The following is a 25,938-nucleotide window of genomic DNA, read 5'->3' on the forward strand; positions in this document are numbered from 1 at the left end:
CCTGTCTAAATCTTCTTTTCCTTTCCTTCAGTTCCCTCTACATCACCCTGACTTGCTCCCTTTGTTCATCCCCCTTCCCAGCCCCACAGCACTTACGTACATATCTGTAATTTTATTTATTTATAGTAATGTGCCTCCCCCATCGACCGTAAGCTCGTTATGGGCAGGGAATGTATCTGCTTGTTATTGTTATATTGTACTCTCTCCAGAGCTTAGTACAGTGCTCTGAAGACAGTAAATGCTCAATAAATAGTATTGGCTGAATGATAGAATGACATGTTCTCTTCCATAAATAAATTAGGGATATGTCATAACTCTCTGGGCTGAGGGACGGGTGAGAAAGTGAGCTAATCCAGGTTCAAGGGTGATGCAGGAGGGAGTGGGAGAAGAGGAAATGAAAGCATAGTCAGAGAGGCAGCCTGGCCTAGTGGATAGAGCATGGAATTGAGAGTGGGAAGGACCTGGATTCTAATCCCAGTTGTGCCACTTGTCTGCTGTGTGACTTTGCGCAAGTCACTTCACTTCTCTATGCCTCAGTTAACTCATCTGAAAATGGGGATTAAGACTGTGAACCCCATTTGGATTGGATTCAACCCTTCTTTGTATCTACCCCAGGGTTTTGGAACAGAGCCCGCACATAGTAAGCGATTAACAAATACCATACAAATACCATACCATACCCGCTCTTGACCCCACTTCCCCCTCCAGTTATCGCCCTATCTCCCTACTACCCTTCCTTTCCAAAATCCTAGAACGAGTCGTCTACAATCGATGCTTAGAATTCCTTAACTCCCATTCTCTCCTAGACCCCCTCCAATCTGGCTTCCGTCCCCTCCACTCTACTGAGACTGCTCTCTCTAAGGTCACCCGTGACCTCCTTCTTGCCAAATCCAATGGCTCCTACTCCATTCTAATCCTCCTGGACCTCTCTGCTGCCTTTGACACTGTCGACCATCCCCTCCTCCTCCATACCTTATCTCACCTTGGCTTCACGGACTCTGTCCTCTCCTGGTTCTCCTCTTACCTCTCTGGCCAGTCATTCTCGGTCTCCTTCGCTGGAGCCTCCTCCCCCTCCCATCCTTTAACTGTTGGAGTTCCTCAAGGGTCAGTTCTCGGCCCTCTTCTGTTCTCCATTTACACTCACTCCCTCGGTGAACTCATTCGCTCTCACAGCTTTGACTACCATCTCTACGCAGATGACACGCAGATCTACATCTCTGCCCCTGTCCTCTCCCCCTCCCTTCAGGCTCGCATCTCCTCCTGCCTCCAGGACGTCTCCACCTGGATGTCGGCCCGCCACCTAAAACTCAACATGAGCAAGACTGAGCTCCTCATCTTCCCTCCCAAACCCGGTCCTCTCCCAGACTTCTCTATCACCGTGGATGGCACGACCATCCTTCCCGTCTCTCAGGCCCGCAATCTCGGTGTCATCCTTGACTCATCTCTCTCGTTCACCCCACACATCCTATCCGTTACCAAGACCTGCCGGTTTCACCTCTACAATATCGCCAAGATCTGCCCTTTCCTCTCCACCCAAACGGCTACCTTACTGTTAACGGGCTCTCGTTATATCCCGGCTAGACTACTGTGTCGGCCTTCTCTCTGACCTCCCTTCCTCCTCTCTCGCCCCGCTCCAGTCTATTCTTCACTCCGCTGCCCGGCTCATCTTCCTGCAGAAACGATCTGGGCATGTCACTCCCCTTCTTAAACAACTCCAGTGGTTGCCTATCAACCTCTGCTCCAAACAAAAACTCCTCACTCCAGGCTTCAAGGCTCTCCATCACCTTGCCCCTTCCTACCTCTCCTCCCTTCTCTCTTTCTACCGCCCACCCCGCACGCTCCGCTCCTCTGCCGCCCACCTCCTCACCGTCCCTCGGTCTCGCCTATCCCGCCGTCGACCCCTGGGCCACGTCCTCCCGCGGTCCTGGAACGCCCTCCCTCCTCACCTCCGCCAGACTGATTCTCTTTCCCTCTTCAAAACCCTACTTAAAACTCACCTCCTCCAAGAGGCGTTCCCAGACTGAGCTCCTCTTCTCCCTCTACTCCCTCTGCCCCCCCCCCTTTACCTCTCCGCAGCTTAACCCTCTTTTTCCCCTTTTCCCTCTGCTCCTCCACCTCTCCCTTCCCATCCCCACAGCACTGTACTCGTCCGCTCAACTGTATATATTTTCGTTACCCTATTTATTTTGTTAATGAATTGTACATCGCCTCGATTCTATTTAGTTACCATTGTTTTTACGAGATGTTCTTCCCCTTGACTCTATTTATTGCCATTGTTCTTGTCTGTCCGTCTCCCCCGATTAGACTGTAAGCCCGTCAAACGGCAGGGACTGTCTCTATCTGTTGCCGACTTGTTCATCCCCAGAGCTTAGTACAGTGCTCTGCACATAGTAAGCGCTCAATAAATACTATTGAATGAATGAATGAATACAAAAGATCTTTTCATCTCTACCGTACTCAACCAAGTGCTTAGTGTGCTGCTGTGCTCACAGTAGGTGCTCGGTAAATATTATTGATTAATTTCATTCACTTGGCTCCACATTGGCCAGAATGGTAAAATGATCGGGCTCGGAGTAACTTTAATCCAGGACTATAAACAGCCGGTTTATAAGATATAAACTGCTTATAAACAGCAGCTATTTCTGAAGTCATGCTGCTCGGCTTCTGCCTCCAGTAACGGCGATGGGTTGCTAATTTTCTCTAAGCATGAGATCCCCCGGGGACTTCCTGACTGTACATTTCAAACCTACAACCTCCCCCTCTCTGGAAATCCCTGACCTATCGTGTCTCTGAAGCTGGCTGTAGTTTGAAAGATCAACACACGTCAGTCGCAAAACTATTTCCTCATCTTCCTGCCCTGGCTCAGCTAGCCGTGGAGGCCTAACAGAGGAAGTCAGCTCGAGTGTTCAACGGGAGTCCTCTCCGGGCAGTTGTAGGTCCAGGCCAGGGAGACCGTTTCCCTCCGTCTCTGTGACACCAGGGCTGAAAAACTCACCCTGAAAGGAGGGCAGGAAGATGATGAGACAAGAAGGCTCTAGCAGTGAGAATAATCGGACACCATCTTCCAAACCATCTTCAGGTACCGCCCATCTCTCCCACTCTGCTCAGGACAGCCCTGCCCCCTGAAATCGGACTCCAGGTCTGGGCTGCCAGGACTATCAAGTGGGTTGGGAGAGGGCAGGGGAACGAAGCGATCTCTTCTGTCTGTCAAGGAGGCTGTAATCGATCAGGCGGTAGCACAGAGAAGCTCAGACACTGAGTCTGAATTTGGTGTGACAGTGTGCAGATATAACAGTAATGCCTGTGTGTGTGTCTGTGTGTGTGTGAGCAAAAAAGAGAGAGAGAGAGAGAAAGAGAGGAAGAGACAAAGAGTTGAGGGGAGGGGTCACAGTGGCTTCGTCTTTGTGAATCCAAAACTAAGGCCAATTTAAAATACAAAACGTCCATAACATTTCCTAATGGGGCAAATGTATCTCAAATTTTCTCCGGGGAGAAAGATGGCAGTAAGATGGTGCTGGCTGCTGCCTCAACCATGGGGTGGGGTTCCGGGGTTGTGCTGAGTTGACTGGGGCTTCCTGTTAGGGTTTATTAGGCTTGTGCCCTGGGATCTGGGGGTCCTCCTCATTTCTGAACTGGTCATGAGGCTGCCTCGGTGACAGCTCATGCTTCTCTCCCCCAGTCCCTCCTCCCCTCGTTGGAGAAGTTCATGTAGCCCAGAGGGAAGCATGTTTTTTGTCCTCTCAGCATCTGGAACAGATCATCCCGTTTCCGTCCCAGGGCAGCGCTGCTCGCCCCAGGTCTAAAATGGCCGCAAGTTCCAAGGCGATTTCTCTCAGGGACCCAGAGGGGCGAACTCTTCCCACCCCAAGGCAGAGTGTCAACATTAAAACCGACTGTGACTCAGGGACTTCATCCTTTCTGATATTCGTTTTTGAGTTCCTCTTACCCATTTTGAAAAAACATAATGCCTTCAGTTTCACTTTTCTCTTTCCCTTTCCCCTCCTGTTCTGTAACGACAAGATATACAGGACAAAACTATCTCATACTGAAGCTCACCCTTCCTCGGTCCCACTCCCCTCCAAACCAGTCAGCAGCACTGGGCCTAAATAGAAGCTCTAAAGTCATGGTAAGATTATCTGCCAGTCAAAGGGACGTGCTGAGCTCGGGATGTGGACAGTCACCCCTTTTCTGGATTTCGTGGTTTCTAACATATCTCCTCTGCCTGCATAAGGCTCCCGTAGACGGAATCATAACAATAATAATTATGGTATTTATTTAACGCTTACTATGTGCCATGCACCATTCTATTGGATGGAGTAGATACAGAGTGATCAGGTGTCCCATGTGGGGCGAACAGTTTTAATTCCCATTTTACAGATGAGGTAACTGAGGCCCAGAGAAGTCAAGTGGCTTGCCCAAGGTCACACCCCAGACAACTGGCAGAGCCGGAATTAGAACCCACGTCCTCTGACTCCCAAGCCCTGGCTCTTTCCACTAAGCCACGCTGCTTCTTGACTAGTTGACAATAATAATAATGACTGTGGTATTTGTTAAGTGCTTACTACTCATTCATTCATATTTATTGAGTGCTTACTGTGTGCAGAGCACCGTACCAGGTACCGGACACATGGCATAGTGGATAAAACACAGGCCTGGAAGTCCGAAGGTCATGGGCCCTAATACCTCCTCTATCACGTGTCTGCTGTGTGACCTCGGGCAACTCACTTAACTTCTCTGTGCCTCAGTTACCTCATCTGTGAAATGGGGATCGAGACTGTGAGCCCCACGTGGGACAGGAGCTGTGTCCTAGCCAACTTGTTCGTGTCCTCCCCAGTGCTTAGTACGTGCTTGGCACATAGTAAGAGCTTAACAAATACCATCATAATAATTATTTTATTACTAAGTGCTGGGGTCAAACACTTAGTATAGTGCTCTCCATACAGTAAGCACTAAATAAATTAACTGATTCAAATACAGATTTTCAGAGGATTTGTGCCCTAGAAAAATACCTTCCTAATGTACATTGTTTTGTGCACCTGAGTCCAGTAATTGAAAGACCCACAGAAGGCATAGTGAAAAAGTTGAGAGGAGGAAAAAACCAAAATTGAGAGACAGGGGAAAAAGATGACGATGATGATGGTATTTGTTAAGCGCTTACTATGTGCCAAGCACTGTTCTAAGCGCTTGGGTAGAGTCAAGGTTATCGGGTTGTCCCACGTGGGGCTCACGGACTTTAACCCCATGTTACATATGAGGTAAATGAGGCACAGAGAAGTTAAGCGACTTGCCCAAAGGCACCCAGCTGCCAAGTGGCGGAGCCAGGATTAGAACCCATCACCTCTGACTCCTAGCATGTGGATGGGAAGGTGTAGTGAGTTCAGTCATATTACAGCATGGGTCTGAGAACTCGAGGATCTGGGTTCTAATCCTGGCTCAACTACTTGTCTGCTGTGTCACCTCGAGAAAGTCACTTAACTTCTCTGCACCTCAGTTTCCTCATCCGTAAAATGGAGATCCAATCACTCTTCTTCCTTCATAGATGGTGAGCCTCATGTGGCTCAGGGACTCTATCTCATCTGATTATTTGGTGCCCAGTCTGGTGCACAATAAGTGCTTAATGAAAACCACAGATACAATTATTATCGTTATCTCTTTGGAGTTGCTCCGCTGGACGGACATAGTTCAGGACCAAAGGGGGTTTGGCTTCGGAAACAGCTGGTCCTCCTAAACTGCTTCTTTCTGGACCTCCATGAGGAGAAGGGCTTTGAACTCTATCAACCTCAGTGCTCAGTAGAGTGTTTGGCACATAGTAAACCCTTAGCAAACAACCCCAGTGAATGAACAAGAGAATTTTGGGAAGCTCATCAAGAGCCAGAGATCTCTTTGATGATGGCACCAATGACTCACTGGAGTTCACACTGTTACCTAGGAGTACAACACCAGTGTGGCTCAGTGGAAGGAACACAGGCTTTGGAGTCAGAGGTCATGGATTCTAATCCTGGCTCGGCCACTTGTCAGCTGTGTGACTGTGGGCAAGTCACTTAACTACTCGGTGCCTCAGTTACCTCATCTGTAAAATGGGGATTAAGACTGTGAGCCCCACGTGGGACAACCTGATTCCCCTGTGTCTACCCCAGTGATTAGAACAGTGATCGGCACATAGTAAGCCCTTAACAAATACCAACATTATTATTCTTATTATTATTACCTATGAACTACATAGAGATGGTGGCAAAGGAAGAAATGACAACATTTCAACTCCTCTGCCTGACTCCTGACTCCTGTTTCGCTCTTTGGTTCCAGTTCCATTTTCGTTTTGTGGTATTTGTTAAGTGCCTACTATCTGCCTCTTTCTGTGCTAAGCGCTGGGGTAGATACAAGCTAATCAGGGTGGACGCAGTTCATGTCCTACGTGGGACTCACAGTTTTAATCCCCATTTTACCAGATGAGGTAACCGAGGCACAGAGGAGTAAAGTGACTTGCCCGAGTCCACACAGACTAGCAGAAGAGCTGGAATTCGAATCCAGGTCCTTCTGATTCGCAGGCCCATGCTCCATTTGTTAGGCCACAATACCCCTCACTTCCCTTGTGTCATTTTTGCGCTTGGATCTGTATCCTTTGGGGATCCGACATTTTCCCCACCCTAACCCCCACAGCACTTATGTACAAATCCACAATTTATTTGTATTGATGTTTGTCTTCCTCTCTAGATGTGGCCAGGGAATGTACCTACCAGCTGTGTTATATTGTTCTCTCCCAGTTGCTTAGCACAGTGCTCTGCATCAGCAAGCTGTCAATGAATACCACCAGTTGATGGCCTGAAGTCAAAGAATGAACAATTGAAAAGTTCCACTCAAAGGTTTCACCTCATTTTCCCCATCATTCACTAACTGCCATTTCTAAGAAGTCATAGTAACATTTGCTGGCTTAGCTTTGTGGCGACCTTCTTGAGCGAAGGATGAAGCGAAATAAACTTTGTCTCCAGTCAGATGGCTTTGGATTTTCAAGTCTTCTAATCATCTCAATGCTTCTTCCAAGATGTATATTGAGCTGAGTCAGTAAGTCAGAAAAATAACTGATATCAAATACCGCTATTTGTGTTTTTCAGGCCGCTGGCCCCTATCGAAAAAATATACTATCATATCAATTGGGGGGACAGGGGTCGTCGTTGTGGTTGTGGTGATTGTCCTGGGAGTGACTTTGGGAGGTAAGGGAGGTAAGTAAGGCTTTGACTGAGTTCCTTGTGTCCCCGGTTTAGAGGCTTGAGATGTAGATTTGGTAATCAACCACGTAGAGATGCTACTTGAAGCCTTGGGAGCGAATGTGTTCTCTGAGGGAGTGGGTGTAGATGAGGAATGGTCTGATCCTTGAGAGGCTCCCACATTTAAGGGATGGGAGGCAGAGGAGGAACCTGCTAAAGGACTGAGAACGAGTGGCCAGAGAGATAGGAGGAGAATCAGGAGAGGAGAGTGTAAGTGAGGCTGAAGCTGGATAATGTTTCCATAAAAAGAGGATGGCTGATGGTGTCAGAGTCAGCTGAGAGGTCTAGGAGGATTAGGATGAAGTAGAGGCAGATGGTTTTGGAAAGAAGGATTTGGGAGTCAGAAGAACCTTGGCTCTGCCATTCATCTGCTGTGGTGACCTTTGACAAGTTAAGGTTCTTCTGACTCCCAAATCCTTCTTTCCAAAGCCATCTGCCAAGCTGCCCTTTCCTCTCCAACCAAAAAGCTACCTCGTTAATACAATCACTCATTCTGCCTGGATTACTGCATCAGCCTCCTTGCTGACCTCCCAGCCTCCTGTCTATCCACACTCCAGTCCATTCTTCACTCTGCTGCCCAGATCACTTTTCTAAAAAAAACTTTAAGGATATGTTTCCCCACTCCTCAAGAAATTCCAGTGGTTGCCCAACCACCTCCTCATCAAACAAAAACTCCTCACCCTTGGCTTTGAATTACTCAATCACCTTGCTCCCTCCTACCTCACCTCGCTATTCTCCTACTGCAACTCATCTTGCATACATCGCTCCTGTAATGCTAACCTTCTCACCGTGCCTCAACTTTGTCTTTCTCACTGCCGACCCCTTGCCCACATCCTGCCACTGGCCTGGAATGTCCTTCCCCCTGAAATCCAACTCTCCCCTCCTTCAAAGCTTTATTGAAGGCACAGCTCCTACAGGTGGCCTTCCCTGACTACCCATTTTCTCTTTTCCCATCCCTTTTGCATCTCCTTGACTTGCTTCCTTTGATCTTCTCCCCTCCCAACCCTCAGCACTTACGTACAGATCTGTAATTTATTTATTAATATTAATGTCTGTCTTCCCTTCTAGCCTACAAGCTTGTTGTGGTCAGGGAATGTGCCTGTTTATTGTTATATTGTACTCTCTCCAGAGCTTAGTATAGTGCTCTGCACACAGTGAGGGCTCAGTAAATGATATTGAATGAATTCATGAATATCTGTAACATTTATTTATATTAATGTCCATCTCAATAAGTACTACTGTATGAAGTGGATCCCAGGTCCAGCCTCTTTCCACACTGCTTCTCTGTGTTAGTGTGTTGGTGTTGGTGTAGTTTTCTGGTTTGCCTGGACCATTCCCTTTTGGATGCTCCTGGAGGATAGGGAAAATACAGCCTTCTAAGATGATTTGTACATCACCATGTAAATATGGGCTTTTATAAATACTTAATTCTTTATTTCTTTGGGACAAAGTAAATTGACAGAAGGTCAAAAAATCGAATGTTAGCTAATACAGTCAATTATCTGGACAAAAATTATCCAAAATAACTGACTATCCAAATTAAGGCTATTTCAAATAAGCAAAAAGTTAATAACAACAAAACTGAGGAACTCCTGAGTAGAAATTTCTGATGATTAAAGCACTCAGTCAGCTCTCTCCCTCCTCCTTCTCCATTATTTTCTTCCACTTCATGCCATTTCTCAGTTCTCCACTCTTCTCTTCCACTCCACTTCTCAGTCTTCTTTGTCCCCACTCTCATCTTCTTTTTATGCCTAATATTGGAATCTCCTTCCTCCAACCCCTGAGTCTTGTCCTTCATCCTGGATTTCTCTGCCTCTTCTAATTTGCCAGTCCTCAGTTCTCTCCATCTTCAAAGTTCTTCCCAAAATCCCACCTCCTCTGGAAGGGGTTTTCCCAGGTTAATTTTTCTTAATCCTCATTTTGCAGCTCAGGTAACTGAGGCACAGAGAAGTTAAATGACTTGTCCAAGGTCACATAGCAGATGAGTGGCGGGGACAGAGTTAGAACCCAGTTGCTTATGATTCCCAGGCCTATGCTCTATAATAATAATGATAGTATCTTTTAAGCGATTACTATGTGCCAGACACTGTCCTGAGTACTGGAGTGGATACAAGAAAATTGGGTTGGACACAGTCCCTGTCCCACATGGGCTCACAATCTTAATCCCCATTTTACAGATGAGGTAACTGAGGCACAGGGAAGTGAGTGATTTGCCCAAGGCCATAGAGCAGACAAGTGGTGGAATTGGGATTAGAACCCAGGTCCTTCTGACTCCCAAGCCTGTGCTCTGTCCACTAGGCCATCCAAATTAACATCCAGAACTTTTACACCACCACCTCCCTCATGCCCTGGCAAGTTCTCATAGCAGGTTTGGCAGGATATACTGACATATTTTACAATTTTAACCCTAGCTTTTTGTGAGCAAGAAATGTACCAGCTCTATTGTGTCATATTCTCCCAAGAAGTTAGTATAATACTATCCATACTCAGCAGTGTGGCTTAATGGAAAGAGCCCGGGTTCGGGAGTCAGAGGTCATGGGTTCGAATCCCAGCTCTGCCACTTGTCAGCTGTGTGACTTTGGGCCAGTCACTTCATTTCTCTGGGCCTCAGTTCCCTCAACTGGAAAATGGGGATTAAGACTGTGAACTCCATGTGGGACAACCTCATTACCTTGTATCTTCTCCAGCGCTTAGAACAGTCCTTGGCACATAGTAAGCGCTTAACAAATACCATCATCATTATTATTAAATATCACTGATTTTCCTTCCTCCTAACTATAAATGATTGTGGGCCTTAGATGGTAAATTCCATGTGGGCCGGGCCATTGGGCAGGGATTGTCTCTGTTGCTGAATTGTACAATCCAAGCACAGTACAGTGCTCTGCATATAATAAGCAAGAAGCAGCATGGCTCAGTGGAAAGAGCCCGGGCTTGGGAGTCAGAGTTCATGGGTTCGAATCCCGGCTCTGCCACTTGTCAGTTGTGTGACTGTGGGCAAGTCACAACTTCTCTGTGCCTCAGTTCCCTCATCTGGAAAATGGGGATCAACAGTGAGTCTCACATTGGACAACCTCATTACCTTGTATCTACCCCAGCGCTTAGAACAGTGCTCTGCACATAGTAAGCGCTTAACAAATTCCAACATTATTATTATTACTATTGAATGAATGAATGACTCCAATTAAATAATTGATGGACAGCAGTTGCCCTTCCCAAGCCACCTGCCCTCTAGTGGTCGTTCACGGTAACTGCAAGGGCAGAGGCAGGCCACAGATCCCCCCATTTGGAGAAAACAGAACCTGCTTCCCCCAAGTCTGTGCTAAACGCTCTTCCCTTGCCACTGAGAGGATCAGTCCTCCTCCTCCTCCTCCCCGCATTCTCTCCCCATGTGTCACTGTCTCTGTTTCAGGAGGGGAGAAAACTCTGGATCCACAAAGGCTCCCTGGAACGACTCGGGCACCTTGTCAACTTTATTGTTCAGAACACTGGAAGTTAGTGGAAATGAAGTGCTTCTCACTGTCCTCTGAAACCAGGGACTGGGACTCCAGCCAGGAGAACTGTAAAGGACATAAGGCTACTCTTGCTGTGGTTTCCCAAAAACAACTGGTAAGGAGCCTGGCTCGGTTTGATTTTTTCTCGACTTGGGGGAGAGCAAATCCTCAAATTTTGACCCACAGTGGGGATTTCCACACAGTGCTTAGACAACAGTGCAGGCGTCTTGTCAAAGCATTCCTTGATAGGGATGGAGAAACACCACAACCCGGCCCTCCTTCTTCCTCTCTTGTCAGTTGTATTTACTGAGCGCTTACTGTGTGCAGAACACTGTACTAAGCACTTGGGAGAGTTCAATACAAAAATAAACACACAAATTCCCTGCCTACAATGAGCCTACAGTCTTGTTCCTGCCCTTCCCTGCTCTTCTCTTTGTATGAAGCCTCCCACTCCTCTGTTCCCTGCCCATCTCCTTCAACCTTCCTGCCCTCCCTAAGTGGCTCTGTCTGTGGCTTTCTTCGACTATTAAATTTTCTTTCCCCACTACTGTGATTCGTCCCCCTGCAACTCACACGCACGCCCTGTCCCGTATCCGGGCCACCCCCGGTTTGTTCTTTTCTGGGCTGGCCAATCCCTTCCTCACCCCTAGAAAAGCAGACCCACCCACCGCCGGTTTTCATTACTCTAACTTCATCTGCCACCCTCACTGCCCACTTGCAGAGCTGTCAGCATGCCAGGGCCTTGGGGCTAAAATAGGGAGGGTCAGAGGTCAACGGGTAGACCTTCCGGCCGAGTCTGGCCACACACCCCCAGCGAGGCAATGGTGGTCCTGCCAGTGAGGGCTGGGAGCTGGGGAAAAGGTCAGCAGTAGGGGCAAAACAAGGCAAAAATCATGGGCAATCTCCATTGGGTGGTTCCAGTCATGGGCCCCCAGGGAGGGCACGAAGGGCAGACCACGGAGATGGCGAAGGAGGTGTGGGGAAGCAGGGAGAGGAGAGCATGGCCCCCGGGGTAGAGAAAGTCAAGGTCGTGGCAGAGGCCAAACCAAGGGATGAAGAAAGAAGCCAAGGCGGAGGTGGTGATGGGCCCTGGGCCGGTCCAGCGGTGGGGGTGGCCATGGGGATGGGAGGGAGCATGGAAAGAGGCACGGGGCAATGGAGCTGTCCAAAAGTAGGGAGGGTGGGACAAGGGGGTCAGGAAAAGGAGGGCAGGGTTGGCATACGTGGTAGCAGATAAATCTGAAAAAAATGTGCTGCTGTGGCCTAGCAGAAATCCGTCATTTCTTGGTACTTACTCAGCATTTACTGTGTGCAGAGCCCTATACTAAGTACTTTTAAGAGTCCGATACAACAGAGCTGATAGAGTTGTTCCCTGCTCTCAATGAGCTTACATTCTATAGGAGGAAACAGCCATTAATATAAATAAATATGTTACAGATGTGTACATAAGTGCTCTGGGGTAAGGGAAGAGTGAATATCAATATCAGTCTGGAAAGAACATAGGATGGGGATTCTGGAGAAATGAGTTCTAGTCCTAATGCCAAAACTTGCCTGCTGTGTGACCCTGGACAGGTCACTTAATTGCTCCATGCCTCAGTTTACTTATCTATAAAATGAGGATAAAATGCTTGTTCTCCCTCCCTCTTAGACTATGAGCCACAGATGGGACTGGGACACTATTACTGTGTATCTATCCTAGAGTTTAGCCCAGTGTTTGATAGTAAACCCTTAATGAATCCCATTGTTAGAATAGTTATTGTTGCCAGGAAATGAGATTCTCCAGGTTGTTGCAGAAACTCTCCGAATGCCAAAATCCAGCCCATTCCTCGTCACGAACTCCAGGCCAGAGGCCATTTCCCTCTTTCCTATTGGGATCTCACACCCATTTCACTTCCCCGACAATGATCGAGATGTTCATGGTGCAGTGTGGAACCCTGTCCCATCTTCCCTCCCTAAATCTGACCCCTTTCATCCAGTCTTCCCCGACCACACTGACCTCCCTCTCCCCTAGTCCTGCCTGCTGCCTGTGTTCTGGGATCTCTCCATCTGTATTCCACAGTGCCTTCCAGACTGGGTCCTAGTGGATGAGCAATAGCTTCCTTACACCCCACTGATCTAGCTCCATCTTCCAGCCCTCTGACTGTGTGTGTATGTGTGCACGTGTGCACGCAAAATGGGGTGTCTAGGAGGAGGACTTGGGGAAGAAAGTTCAGTTGTGCCTTTGATAGGGATTGTCAGAGGGAGACAGACTTCCTTCTTCACTCATTCTTCCGTTCCTCTCTCCCTTCCTTTCCTTAGTTATCTCTCCCTTTCACTCTCAGGGACCTGCCTCATTATCATTTTGATGGCCTCTGACACTCACTTCCCTTTGCCCTCTCCTTTTCCTCCCTCTTCCTTATGTCCTTCTCTTCATCCCTCTTCTTCTGCACTTCTAATCCCCGTATTTGAGCCACAGGGTCCTAGCGTCACTCAAACTAGCCACCTGTCAGTCTTCTAGATCGTGAGCCCATTGTTGAGTAGGGATCGTCTCTATCTGTTGGCAAATTGTACATTCCAAGCACTTAGTACAGTTATCTGCACACAGTAAGCACTCGATCAATACGACTGAATGAATTAACCCCAGCTCAGCCCTGGTCCAGCTGGGACAGAGTGGGTGGGAGCTCAGGAGGTGGGGTGAGGGGATGGAACACGGATTGAGTGTGGGGACGGGACCAAGGGAGAACTGGTGGGAATGTGGACTCACCTGTGCTTGTCCCAGGAAATCCTGACAAAAGGCGTGGGCAACTCTGACTACTGGATTGGGCTGAAAAAGAAATTTGATCAATGGAAATGGGACGATAACACCACATTCAACAAGGAGTGAGTTCTGATACTTATCTTCTCTCCCCCAGGGCTGAGACACCAAGCCTCCCTCTCTTCAAGGACCCCAACCTCATGACCAGCTATTGACTTGAGGTCAACCCAAGTTTGTGGTGGTTGGGGGGGGGGGGAAGAGGAGGAGAGTTTGCTACATTCCTAGAGCTGACATATTCCTGATTTGCAGAGCTTGCTTCCACTGATGACTTTCCTTAATGAAACGTTGTTCTGTGAAGTTGCCATCCAGAGAACTGTTCAATCAGGCTAGCAAATCCTCCCCTTAGCCCAATCAATCAATCAATGGAGTTTATTGAGCACTTACACTGTGCAGAGCACTCTTCTAAACTGTCAAAGACTGGGGAGAACTATTCTCTCAGACTCCAAACTCTGGGATCAAACTGGGTATATCTGCCCCCTGGGAGTTGGCCTGGACTCAATCTCTCAGGTTTGGGAGCAGTTTGGCCTCCGTCACTCGGTCATCAGTGTGTTTGAGTCTCGGTCTAGGCGGAGGAGGAGGGGGTTTCCACGTTTGGGCTGTGTGGGAGGGGTCGGAGACCCCGTAGTGCCTGGGGGCCATTCAAAATTTGGAGCAAGGGCCAGTGAGGAGGCTGAGCCTTCTCCTCTGCGGGCCCACTGGAGCTCATCCTGTTTCCCTCATTTTGGATCACCTCACTTCAGGAGAGGTTAGGCTTTCCCCCAACCCCAGTGCTTCCTCCATCTATCGACCCATCTTGTTGCCTAATGGATAGAGAATGGGTCTGGGAGTGAGAAAGAGCTGGGTTCTAAACTCTTGTCTGCTGTGCAACCTGGGGCAAGTCACTTCATTTCTCTGTGCTTCAGTGACCTCATATGTAAAATGAGGATTGAGACTGTGAGCCTCATGCGGGACAGGGACTGTGTCCAACCTGATTAGCTTGTACCTTCCCCAGTGCTTAGAACAGTGCCTGGCACTTAATAAGCGCTTAACAAATGCCAAAAAAAAAAAATGTTTATACTGGCTGCCTCCACTTCCTTTCCTCCAACTCCCTCCTCTACCCCTTCAATCTGATTTCTGTCCTCTCCCCTACAGGGAACTGCCCTCTCCAATTATGCCAATTTCCCATTCCTTTCCAAATTTAACTGACTCATCTCCAACCTAATCCTCCCAAACCTCTCAGCTTCCTTCGATAGTGTGAACTACCCCCTTATCTTGGAAACGTTATCTAACCTTGGCTTTGCTGAAGACCGGACGGTGTTCTTGGTTCTTCTCCTCTGGCCACACCTTCTCGGTCTCTTTCACCATCTCCTCCTCTGTATCCCATTTCCTGTCAGGATCCCTCTAGCTTCAATTCTGAGTACACTTTTATTCTCTACCCACTCCCTTAGGGAGCTCATTTGCTCCCATGGCTTCACCTACCTTTGGCTTAGGGGAAAGAGCACAGGCTTGGGAGTCAGAAGACATGGGTTCTAATTCCTGCTCTGCCGCTTGTCTGCTGTGTGACCTTGGGCAAGCCACTTAACTTCTCTGTGCCTGAGTGACCTCATCTGTAAAATGGGGATTAAGACGTGGGACAACTTGTTTATATCTATCCCAGGGCTTAGAACAGTGCTTGGCATAAAGTAAGCGCTTAACAGATATCATCATTATTATTATTATTCTCTGCAGTCCTAGCCTCTCTCCTTCTTGGCAGTCTCACATTTCCTCCTGCCTTCAGGATCTCTCTACTTAGATGTCCTGCCGACATCAAACTCAAACTGTCCAAAAGACAACCCTTTCCTCCCTTTGACATTTCTATCAGTGTCAACACCACCAACCGCCCTTTCTGACAAGTCTTGGCATTACCCTTGATTCATCTCTCTCCTTCAACCTGCATATTCTATCAGTCACCAAATCCTGTGGGTTCTGTCTCTACAACATCTCTGGAATTCTGCCCTTCCTCTGCATCCAGTCAGCTACCTCATCACCTCCGTACCTGTTTTATCCCATCTCTACTACTGCATTAGCCGCCATATTGACCTCCCTGCCTCCAGCCTCTCCCCTCTTCAGTCCACACCTCACTCTGTTCCCCACTACTTATCCTCGATCCTCTCCCAGTACAACTCAGGCCATACACTTTGCTCCTCGAACACTGGCCTACTTTTACCCAGGCTCTCTGTCCTGCTTGGAACTCTGTGGGTGATCAGGTTGTCCCACGTGGGGCTCACAGTTTTAATTCCCATATTCCAGATGAGGTAACTGAGACCCAGAGAAGTGAGTGACTTGCCCAAGGTCACACAGCGGACAAGTGGCGGAGCTAGGATTAGAACCCATGACCTCCCGACTCCCAGGCCCAGGCTCTATCCACTAAACCATGCTGCTTTTCTAAGGCCATCCGCCGACTCCTCTGGACTGACGGTGTGCTCTGTTCCAGGTTCAACATCCGGGGAGCTGGGAACTGTGCCTACTTGGATTCCAGCAGCGTCAACAGTGCTGGCTGCAGCCAGCCCAGAAGGTGGATTTGCTCGAGGAATCTCACTTGTCTGTAGAGCTGAGAAAATGCTCCATCGTGGGACGTGCATGTTAAACATTGTAGAAGGAAGGTTCTGAAGAGGGACATGAGGCTCATCTCCTTTGCTCGCGGACACTATGAGGCGCCAGGGACATGACTCTTGGGTCTCCTCCCGCGTGAGAGCAGCTGCAGATTTTCCCTCTCAGGTCCCGTGTCCACGATGTTCTTTCATTTGCAAAATTTCCCCCTTTCCTGCTTGGGGCAAGGAGAAGTCCCTTCCTCTCATGGACCCTCCTTGCCCCCCACCCCTTCACCTCAATTCACTGCAATCATGGAAGTGAGGATGCAACAGGTGGGGCAGGCTGCTGTAGCTATCTGCATTTAATAATGATGTTATTTATTATACTCTTTCTAGGTGTAAAGCACCATGCTAAACGCTAAGGGAGATACCAAATAATCAAATCAGATACAGTCCTTCTCCCATGTCAGGCTCACAGTCTAAGACAGAAGGAGAACATTTATTTCATCCCTATTTTATACATGTGAAAACTGAGGCATGGAGAAGTTAGGTGACCAGCCCAAGGTCACACGGCAGGCAAGTGGCTGAGCTGTGTTTACAATCCAGGTCTCCTGACTTCCAGTCTGGTGCTCTTTACATTAGATCACACTGTCTTCCCACCTGACCATTGCTAGCCTCAGCTCTTCCCCATCTTGCGGAGATCCAGTGGGCAGACAGACTGGTAACTGACCCGCTGGGCACTAGATGCTGACACATTCACACGGTCACAGAGTGACAGACTCCCAGAGGCCCCGAGCAGTACTAATGAACTACACTGAAAACCTCCCACATAAGCTAGAGATGTGTAGCAAACCTCCCTCACTGGAAATAGGTTGGGTGGGACCTGGAGCCTATTTCCTCACTGCACTTGGAAAGCAACAAATATTTAAATCAACTAGTTGGCAGCATCTGGCAGAGATGAAGAATTAACTGTCAAACCCAAAATAAACTCACAAATCCTCCTTAACCTGTAAACACTCATTTATTGGGAAATATCTATGTGCCGTATTCAGATACCACAATAGATAGCGAACACAAGATGGAGGAACAGGACCATTCACTTTGAGAGCGCTTATTCCTGCCAGGCGGGTGTGCTGACTAGCTGGAGGCAACTCTGTGGGGCAGGTGGATGAGAAGGGGCCACGACGGACCCCCAAAGCCTACGTACAGAAGGAAAGGGGTTTCCCTGGAGTGGCAGATGGACAAGGTGGAGGAGGTGGTGAGGGGCTGGGCTGGGGGCTGGTACCCCAAGTACGACCTCACTCATCCAGTGTCTGTTAGACAAGATTCAGTGGCTACAAGGGCGTAATTGACACATTCCCTTTGTGGCTTGAGTCCCGGAGACTCCTGGCTCTAATGGGAGTCCAACCACTGCAGGGGATAATCGCGGCTCAGCCAGCGGATGTGTTGAGGGCGAGGACGCCCAAATCGGATACTCAGTTAAAGGACCATTATTTAGGTGAATGAAAATATTTGTACATAAGAAATGGAAATGGAAATACATAAATGGAAGCCATATGGTATCTAGACACTATTTGGCAAAATGGCGATTCTGTATGACCCGGAGGAGAGCTACTGTAGCTCATTCACTCATTCGCTGTACTAAGACTTCAGCACTCTCTGTGGCCGACTCCTACCTCACTAACTCAACCTCTCTCCTCGCAGTCTATCGAGCAGTGATATTTGTTTGGGCACCTTTGAGGCAAAGTGCTGAGCTAAATACTGAGGTGAGCACAGCATATTTCCTACTCAGAGGGAGTTCACAAACTCCTGTGACACAATCCCACATTTTCCCCACAAAGATGCTGCTCTTTGGCACATCACAATCAGCATGTCTAATGTCACATGATCCTTCTTAAACCTACTCCTAACTTTTCCATCACAGTCAAAAATAATAATAATAACTGTAGCATTTGTAAGTGCTCACTATGTGCGAAGCACTTTACTAGGCGCTGAAGAAAATCCAAGATAATCAGATTGGACACAGCTCCAGTCCACATGGGGGTTATAGTCTAAGGAGTGGGGAGAACTGGGATCGAATTCCCATTCTATAAAATAGATTTAAATTGTGAGCCCCATGTGGGGCAGGGACTGTGTCCACCCCAATTAACTTGTATCTCCCCCAGTGCTTGATGTAGTGCCTGGCACATAGCAAGCACTTAACATATACCACAATTATTATAATTATTGTTAATGCTTCAGATGAGTGAACTGAGGCACAGATAAGTTAAATCACTTGCCCGAGGTCACGCAGCAAAGTGTGGGAGTGGGGATTAGAACCCAGGTCCTCTGACTCCCAGGTCTGTGTTCTTTCCACTAGGTCCCACAGTTGTTGAGGAAGGGCTTTCAGGATCTCCTAAGCACTATTTCCCCTCCTGCTGTTCTTTTAGAAGAGATCTGTGCAGTCATGCCAGAAGATTCAAGGCTCTACAACTTTTTTAGACTCCGACGTTGGCAGAGTTTCCCATCTCGAACAGTTTTCTGTGCCTTGCAGGGCCTCGTGGTGAGAAGTGCATGATGAGATTTAAGTCTAAAGGGACTTACATGGGACTTTAAAGATAGACTCTCCCAGCCAGCCTGTCTCTAGTATGGAAATGGCACCAGATCCAATTAGGGGCCAATATTAATTATTATAGTATTTGTTTAGTGCTATATATGTGTCAAGCTCTGTTCTAAGCTCTGGGGTAGATATAAGTTTATCAGGTTGGACAACGCTCCCATCTTGCGTGAGGCTCACAGTCTAAGTAGAGGGAGAAGGATTAAATCCCCAATTTACAGCTGAGGAAACTGGGGCATAGAGAAGTTGGGTGATTTACCCAAGGTCACACAGCAAGCAGTTGGCAGAGCTGGCATTAGAACCCAGGTCCTCTGACTCCCAAGCACATACTTTTTCCACTAGGTCATGCTGCTTCTCTGCTTCTCGATATTTATATTTGAAAGGTCCAGCCTCCCTCTGCCACAGTACTTTTCATTTGGTTCCATGACTCGGATGGGCCACCCTTGTTCGGAGGAACCTCGGAGTGGACCACAAAAGCACCTCAAAGCCAATCCAACTGTATGGACAGAGATCTTCCCATTTGGCAAATTCCCTTCACATTTATCATTTTCCAGGTGCCCCATCAATCGATCACTCAATCAATCAAGGGTATTTATTGAGGGCTTACCATATGCAGAGCACTGTTCCGAACACTTGGGAGAGTACGGTGTAACAGAATTAGCAGACACTTTCCCCGCCCATAATGGGCTTACAAACTATAGACAAGTTTATCAAAGATGCCCTTTCTCTATGTAATAAGACTTGGTTTTGGCTTTGTTAGTGAAGAGGCGGTTAGGGGAGGAGGCAGGGTGGATCAGGATCCTCCCTGGGTATTTAGGGAAGATTTGTGGGGAAGGAGGAGAAAATATTTTCTGCTTTCCCTCCCCCTAATTTGCTGTTTATTATCTGCTTGCCTCACTCCATCTTCCCCAACTTTGGTCCCTGCATGACTTCAAAAGGCATTAATACTCCTTTCTCCCTTTCCATCTAAACTCTAGTCACATGTAAACTGCCATGGATTCAGTCCTGGGGAATGCTTCACTGGAGTGACTCTCTCCCCCTCTTTATATACCAACCCACCACTCTCCCCACCCACCTTTAAAGTCTTATTAAAGTCACATCTCCTCCAAGGAGGCCTTCCTCAATTTAACCCTCAGTTCCCCTATCCTCTCTCCTTTTGTTCATCAACTATGCATTTGGATCCATAACTTTTAAGAACTTGATATTCATCCCACCTTCAGCCCCACAGCAGTAATGTACATATCCCTAATTTATATTAATGTCCATCTCCCACTTTAGACTGTAAGGTCTCTGTGGGAAGGGAACATGTCTACCAACTCTCTTGTACTGCACTCTCCCAAGCACTTAGTACAGTGCTCTGCACACAGTAAATGCTCAATAAATTCCTCTGATTGATGGATTGACTGTGCACAAACAATGACATCTAGGGTCAAATCAGTCAGAATTCTGTCTTCGACGGGGACAAAGGATAGCTTGTAGGAACTGTGTAATGGCTGCTGTGTTCAGGACACCCACATTCATGTCTAAGGATGAACTCCTTAATACTTCAACTTTTTAAAAAAATGGTGTTTGTTAAGTACTCACTATATGCCAGGCACTGTTCTAAGTACTGATTAGGTACAAGATAATCAGGTTGGATATAGTCCATGTCTCACATGGGGCTCGCAGTCTTAATCCCCATTTTATAGGTGAGGGAACTAAGGCACAGAGAAGTTAAGTGACTTGAGAATGATCACACAGCAGATGAATGGCAGAGACTGGATTAGAACCCACGTTGCTCTGACAGAGAACTTAAGTGATTTACCCAAGGTCACAGAGCAGATGAGTGGCAGAACCAGGACCAGAACTCTGTGCTCTGTTCATTAGGCGAAACTACTTTCCCCTTTCCTTTCAATAGTTCTCCCTCTAGGAGCCCATTATGAGTCAATCTTTCATAAACTTAACCAAACCTCCTTGAGACCTACCAGAATTTCCAACGTAGACATTCAGACATCGGGAATTATGAGCTGAGCACTGGCTAATTCTTCTGATTCATTCCAGAAGCGGAAGGACCCCTAGAGAGTGATATAAATGGGAGAACTAATCAACCAGTGGTATTTATTGCCCCTCTTAGGGTCACACCGGGAGAGTTTCCCAGACTCTACCAGCCTCAGCTATGGGAGGGAGAGTCAAGCAGAGGCCTACCCATTCCAATCTGCTACAGGTCAAAACTCACCCACGCTGGGCAGCAGCGACACGAGAGAGAATTGAGGGCGGAGACTCGAGTCTACCACGCAGAAGGTAGCAGTGATAAACCACTTGCGGATTTTGACCAAGAAAACTCTACGGGTACACTGCCATAATGATTGCAGATGGGGAGCAGGGCGTTATCACAGAGCAGGGTGGTGTCGCTATGGGTCGGAAATGACTCGACGACATAAGGCAAGACAAGGTATTTATTGAGTGCTTACTCTGTGTGCACAGCTGAATTTGGGAGAGAACAATACAACAGAATTAGCAGGCATGTTCCCTGCCCATAACGAGTTTACAGTCTTGAGAAGAATGGCAGAGTGAACTGACCCCCACAAGAAAAAGTTTACACAAGCTGGTGTAGGGTTTAGCCTGCAGAAGGCTGAACTGTAGATTACTAATGTGTCTCAGAAACAAAAGTTCCCACGAGAAGGGCCCTGATCACTTCTTCTCTATCTTCCCAGAGATCAGAAAAACAGGAAATGAGATTAAAGGAAGTAGAGCAGTGGCCAAAGGGGTGAATTCTTACAAGATTTTTTTTTCCCTATTCTGAGAGGTCACTTGTTTCCAATGGAGAGAGAGTATTGGGAAATGTTCAAATGAGTTTGAGAGAGGACTTCCGGGAAGTAGCTCTAGAGTGGGCTTAGAGCATGTGCTTGGAGCGATAACCCAGCGCTCGTACTTCCAGCCCAGAATTACCTGTAAACTCAGGATCCTGGAGTTTGTTATTCCTGGGTCCAGGATCCTGGGCCCCTACATGATTGACTGAACGTGTCTACCAACAATGCTGTATTGTATCAATCATATTTATTGAGCACTTGCTATGTGCAGAGCACTGTACTAAACTCTTGGGAGAATACAACAGAGTTGGTAGACATATTCCCGACTCACAACGAGTTTACGTTCTAGAGGAGTGAATTTACAGTCTCGCCAAAGGCTTAGTTCTGGGCTCTGCACACAGAAAGCCCTCAGCAAGTGAAATTGATTGATTTCACTGGCCAAACTGGGAGCCCTGGTACTAACTGGCCAATAAGATATAATGACCATGGAGGAGTTTTCCCAGTCCTCCTGGCCAATTCTCCTTTGTTTCTCTCTTTCTGCCTGCAAGAAGCCTGAGGTCTGTCTACAGTTTGTGTCATATATGGTTTTCTGATCTGGGGCCACTGAGGACAAAAAATTGGCCATTAGTTCTTTGGCAGTGATTCTAGCAGGAAGAACTTCTGTATGACATTATTAAAAATAATTGGAGAAACGCTAATTAAAACAGGTAGCATAAGCTCACTGTGGGCAGGGAACGTGTCTGTTTATTGTTATATTGTAAAAATAATAATTGTACTTGTTAAGTGCTTGTATGCTAAGCACTGTGAGACACAGACCCTGTCCCACATGGGGCTCACTCTTCATCCCCATTTTACATATGAGGTAACTGAGACCCAAAGCAGTTAAATGACTTGACCAAAGCCACACAGAAGACACGTGGCAGAGCCAGGATTAGAAATCGGGTCCTTCTGACTCCCAGGCCCGGGCTCTAACTACCAAGCCACACTGCTTCTCTATTGTACTCTCCCAAGCACTCAGTACAGTACTCTGTACACAGTAAGTGCTCAATAAAGACAACTGACTGATTTCACAAACTGGAAATAGTTTTAGTCTTAGCCCACTGCTAATCAAAGACCCTAACGCCATTTCTGGGTAACTGCAATGGCCTGGTCCTCAGGAAACCCCGGCTGGAAGAGATGCAACAGATGTGACTCCCCCCCTCCTCCATGTCCTCTGTGATACAACCCTGTCACTCAGAGGTGTGGAGTTCACTTTATCCTTTCTTGGCCTGGGCCCTACCAAGTGTTCCCCAAGTGGCCTGGCCTCATGTACGGCTTGGGTGGCAGGCAAATGAGGAGACAGGAGGCCTTCCTCTCTTTTAGGAACCAACTACCCTTCTCAGGAAGCCCAGTGGCTGAAGAGTGGAGTTGCCGAGGAGAGGGAGGGAGGAAAGACGGGCGGTTGGCCGGTGAGGTCTCAGGCTTCTTTCCAGCTCTGGCCCTGCCCGCAGTCTGATATCATCCCTTGCCACCTCAGAGAGTGCTCTGAGGACAAATGGGGTAATTCTTTGGAAGGAAAGGGGAAGGTGAAAACATCTTCTTTGAAAAATGTTCTGAGCAAGGGTGAGGAGCTTCCCAGATCCCGGTCTCGACACCACACGGGGCCAGTTGTGCTCCCGAGCCTGGAAATTCACTCCCTGTGTTTTTCAATGATGTACGCGCTCTGAGACTGGCCCTGTTTAAATTTAGGCTTTTGGGGTTCATACCCAAAAAAACCTTCCCCGATCCGGCCTGTGGACCTCGATTTTCATGGCTCGGGTCTCTGTCGGGGCTGTAGCGCAATACAACAGGTGTGAGGTTTCCTGGTCATCCATCTGCACACATCAGCCAACAACAGATTGTTTGTTGGTTTCACGGACCTTAAGTGCTTACTGTGTGTCAAACACTGGTCTAAGCACTGGGGTCTTGTCTTATGCCATCGAGTTGTCTCCGACCCACGGCGACACCATGACACATCTCTCCCAGAATGCCCCACCTCCACCTTCCATCGTTCTGGTGGTGGATCTGTAGAGTTTTCTACGCAAAAATATGAAGTGGTTTACCACTGCCTCCTTCCGTGCAGTAAACCTGAGTCTCTGCCCTTGACTCTCTCCCATGCTGGGGACTTGTTAAGTGCTTTCTATGTACCAAGCACTGTTCTAAGCACTGGGGTATGTACAAGTTAATCAGGTTAAACACATCCCTGTCTCATATAGGCTCACATTTTTAATCCCCATTTTACAGATGAGGTAAAGGAGGACCAGAGAAGGTAAGTGGCTTACCCGAAGTCACACAGCAGGCGTGTGGCAGAGCCGACAATAGAACCCAGGTCCTTCTGACTCCCAGGCCCGTGCTCTATCCGCTAAACCATGCTGCTTCTCAGCTTCTAAATATGAAGGTGCTCTCCCTTCATATTGCTATTACATATATAAACTAGGATCTAAGCTTTCCCAAATCACCACCACCCCCCTGACCTGAGTTACAGTAATAAGAACGATAATTGTGGCATTTGTTAAATGCTTACAATGGCCAAGCACTGTACTAATCAGGTCAGATAGTAATGAATCCCCATTTTACAGATGAGGGAACTGAGTCACAGAGAAGCTAAGTGACTTCCTCAAGGAAACACATCAGGCAGAGAAGGATTAGAACTCTGGTCTTCAGACACCCAGGCCCGTGCTATTTGCCCAAAGCACTGGGCTAGGAAAAAGTTAATTACATCAGACGCAGTCTCTGTCCTGCATAGGGCTCACAGTCTTAAGTAGGAGGGAGAACAGGTATTGCATCCCCATTTTACAGTCGAGGAAACTGAGGCAGAGAGAGTTAAGCGACTTGCCCGTCACACTGAAAGTAATTGGCAGAGCCAGGATTAGAACCCAGGTCCTCTGACTCCCAGGCCTGAACTCCTGTGGGATGGAGGCTGACTGGTGGAGCGGTGGGCGAAGGAGGTGCATACGACGCCGATCGGCTTTGGGGTGGGGGTTCTAGATTGCAGGGGTGCTACTGGAAAGGGAAGAGGTCGGGCTGTGGAGGCTCCCTGCCTTCAGTTTTTCGGTTCCCTGTCGGGGGAGCGAATAGTCCCACAAGATCCCAGAGCTCATTCAGGGGTCCCGCCAATCCAAGAACTGGGGCTACCTTGGGGCTTCTGCCCATGATGACCCCTACTCCTGAGCTTCCCTGTCCTCCAGCATCGCCTAGTGAGAAGGACCCGGGCCTGGGAGTCAAAGGACACATGTTCTAATCCCAGGTCTACCATCTGCCTGCCGAATGACCTTGGGCTGGTCACTTAACTTCTTGGTACCTCATTTTCCTCCTCTGCAAAACAGGAATCCAATGCCTCTTCTCCCTCCTACTTAGTCTGTGAGCCCCATGTGGGACAGGGACTGTGTCCAGTCGGTTTATCTTGTATCTACCCCAGTGCTTACAACAGTGTTTGACCCATAACAAGCACTAAACAAATACACCATTATCATTGGTATCATTATGTAACATTTCCTCCAACATAAGGATTCAGGAAAATAAGCCTGCCCAACACTCTCTGGAGATCAGCCAAACCAACTCCCGGCTTGGCAGCAAGCATGAGCAAATCCTGATGCCTACAACACATATCTTCAAATTTCTAAAACTTCTTGCTGCAGCCACTCTTGGCTGTTTTTTTTATGTGCGGGCACAGCCTCCCGAAGGCCTTGGGTAAAGTGTCAGAGTTTCCACTCAGACACTTGACTACTTCCGTCTCTGGAACCCCAGCCTGGCAAACCCACCCTGAGATGGGGTGGGGGAGGCATCACGAGCCACTGGTTCATACCAACCGGGACCTTCCTGGACCAGGAGAGCCTCGGTGACAAGTAGTAAAAGTCAAACCTTGATCATCAAGGTTACTGTGAAAAGTTTTTACTTAATCTTACCAACGTGCAAGAGAGTGACACATACATATACTCACCCACTCCACCAACCAAAGACCCAGTACCACTCTGTAGTCAAAGAAGTTTTTTCTGGAACTGCTACTGCTGCTGCTGCTGCTGCTGGAACTGCTGCTGCTGCTGCTGCTGGAACTGCTGCTGCTGCTGGAACTGCTGCTGCTGCTGCTGCTTCTAAATACTCCCTACTTTCTCTATCTCCACCCCTCCAGGTGCCATTTATCTACTTTATGCATGGTAGCTGTGGCCCTACTTGGCAGTCACTGATTGGTCCAGGCCCATTACTGGTTAGAACAAGGAGAGAAAGCCCCACCTCCCTCCATGCTCCACCCCCCACAGGCCAGCAATCACCTGCCGCAGGGAGAAGCCCATCAGTGGCTTTGCAAAGTCTCCCTGGTTGTTGTTCCCTCGGCATCACAGTCAGTCACCCGAAAGGCCACCTGCTGTGGGCTCAGCACAGGGAGTGGGAAGATACAGGATGAAGCAGGCCACATGGTGCTCAATCCCCCGTTCAAGCAGCAT

The 25,938-nt window shown here is 48.0% G+C and overlaps 1 protein-coding gene and 1 long non-coding RNA gene across 3 annotated transcripts; one reads left to right on the forward strand and one right to left on the reverse strand.

The window, feature by feature from the left end:
* Positions 1-2,828: 2,828 nt before the first annotated feature.
* Positions 2,829-17,102, forward strand: LOC100681892 (early activation antigen CD69-like). Of its 2 annotated transcripts, none has more exons than XM_029082135.2 (5): positions 2,829-3,079; positions 7,110-7,217; positions 10,672-10,868; positions 13,512-13,612; positions 16,000-17,102. In XM_029082135.2, exons 1-5 carry the CDS (start codon positions 3,016-3,018, stop codon positions 16,112-16,114), a joined length of 585 nt encoding a protein of 194 aa, XP_028937968.1. In that variant the 5' UTR covers positions 2,829-3,015; the 3' UTR covers positions 16,115-17,102. The 2 variants fall into 2 exon arrangements, with proteins under 2 accessions (XP_028937968.1, XP_028937969.1); XM_029082136.2 differs by having other exon boundaries at positions 7,110-7,208.
* On the reverse strand, positions 8,451-25,596 carry LOC114817834. The gene is made up of 4 exons (XR_003765700.1): positions 25,440-25,596; positions 20,657-20,746; positions 13,497-13,556; positions 8,451-8,612 (listed from the first exon to the last, which is right to left on the reverse strand). It is a non-coding gene; the product is annotated as an uncharacterized LOC114817834 (long non-coding RNA).
* Positions 25,597-25,938: the final 342 nt, after the last annotated feature.

The sequence above is a fragment of the Ornithorhynchus anatinus genome, chromosome 17 (genome assembly GCF_004115215.2).
Source record: "Ornithorhynchus anatinus isolate Pmale09 chromosome 17, mOrnAna1.pri.v4, whole genome shotgun sequence".
Taxonomy (NCBI): Eukaryota; Metazoa; Chordata; class Mammalia; order Monotremata; family Ornithorhynchidae; genus Ornithorhynchus; species Ornithorhynchus anatinus.

What these genes read in the sequence shown, in the direction of transcription:
- LOC100681892 (XM_029082135.2), top strand. Translation starts at nt 3,016, where the DNA reads ATGATGAGACAAGAAGGCTCTAGCAGTGAGAATAATCGGACACCATCT. An exon ending in ATCTTCCAAACCATCTTCAG is followed by an intron (nt 3,080 to 7,109) that starts GTACCGCCCATC and finishes TGTGTTTTTCAG; the next exon opens with GCCGCTGGCCCCTATCGAAA. An exon ending in GACTTTGGGAGGTAAGGGAG is followed by an intron (nt 7,218 to 10,671) that starts GTAAGTAAGGCT and finishes TCTCTGTTTCAG; the next exon opens with GAGGGGAGAAAACTCTGGAT.